We start from the raw sequence: 1,195 nt of genomic DNA on the forward strand, positions 1-1,195 counted from the left end.
ATGTAGTTCAGGTGCCAAACTGGTTATGAAAAAACTTGGTTTTCAGAGCTTTGTGGATTCTAGAACTGTGAATTAGGGTCTGTGGACCCGTACTGGTTTCCCACTTTTACTGCAACCCCCAGTCTAGGCCTCTAGTCTAAGAGCCTGGCTGTCCAAGGTATTAGACATTCTAGAGATGGCAGGGAGTGATACGATTTCATCAGTGGCTTGATTTCCTAACCAGGGCTACCCTACTGCACCCGGTGATCCCAGCTGTTTTAATTAAAAGATACACAATAAGCAAGTTGTTTTACTATATAACTTGTGTGTATCTTCAACAGAATAATTTCTTCAAGTTAACTAAATAATTAAACTGAATTTTACTTCAGGTGGAGTTAACAGACTAAGCCAAACATAAAAGATATATCAGAGTCTCTCCCATAAAATAAAGGAGTAATCAATACTTACTCTGGGTAACATATGCACCAAAAAGAATCCACATGGAGGCAATAAGTGACCCAAACATCAACATGAAACCAATGAACAGCCAAACTCGAGCACCTGGGGGGAAAACGGGCTTCATGATTTTGCTTGTTTTTGCAGTGCTATAATGTCTTAGGCATATTGAACACTAAAAACACTGTGAACCTAGTATACATTATGCATATCAGACAGTCACATGCTTATATACACCTGCTAGAACAGCTGACTGGATGATGACTTTAAAAACTGGAAGTTGTTAGACCATAGCTGGAAAGGGAAAAAGGGGAAACGTCCCCTCTGCGCCGGCGTCCCCTCTGTGCCGGCGTCCCCTCTGCACCGGCCCACTGCTGGAGAAACTAAGGCCTGAGCAACGGGAGCCAGGCAAGCTTTGCTAGTAATTATCTCACTATACTGATTAATTAAGCCCTATTTTCTCAGCACAGATTTAAAAATACATATTTGCATGAATGAAATTTAAACAAGAAACATTTTTTTCATGTACTTGTGTTTTCAATTACCCACCCAACCAAAAGAAATAAAATTACTGTCTCCAACTAGTTAAGGCTTCTCTGTTCAAAATCTAGAGCCCTAATACCTATTATACCTGTACCCACTGCCGTCAAGTTGATTCCAACTCACAGCGACCCTACAGGGCAGGGGAGAACTGACCCACAGGGTTTCCAAGGCTGTAAACCTTTACAAAAGCAGACTGCCACCTCTTTCTCCTGCAGGG

At 41.8% G+C, this 1,195-nt stretch overlaps 1 protein-coding gene across 1 annotated transcript in view; it reads right to left on the bottom strand.

Moving 5' to 3' along the window:
* Positions 1 to 1,195, bottom strand: part of TMEM50B (transmembrane protein 50B) — a 14,946-nt gene that overhangs the window by 6,212 nt on the left and 7,539 nt on the right. Inside the window, exon 4 of the mRNA XM_004386972.3 lies at positions 448 to 540. Within this exon, the coding sequence (XP_004387029.1) occupies positions 448 to 540 (93 nt within the window). The remainder of the gene's footprint in view (positions 1 to 447; positions 541 to 1,195) is intronic.

This window comes from Trichechus manatus, unplaced genomic scaffold, assembly GCF_000243295.1.
Source record: "Trichechus manatus latirostris isolate Lorelei unplaced genomic scaffold, TriManLat1.0 scaffold00177, whole genome shotgun sequence".
NCBI lineage: Eukaryota > Metazoa > Chordata > Mammalia > Sirenia > Trichechidae > Trichechus > Trichechus manatus.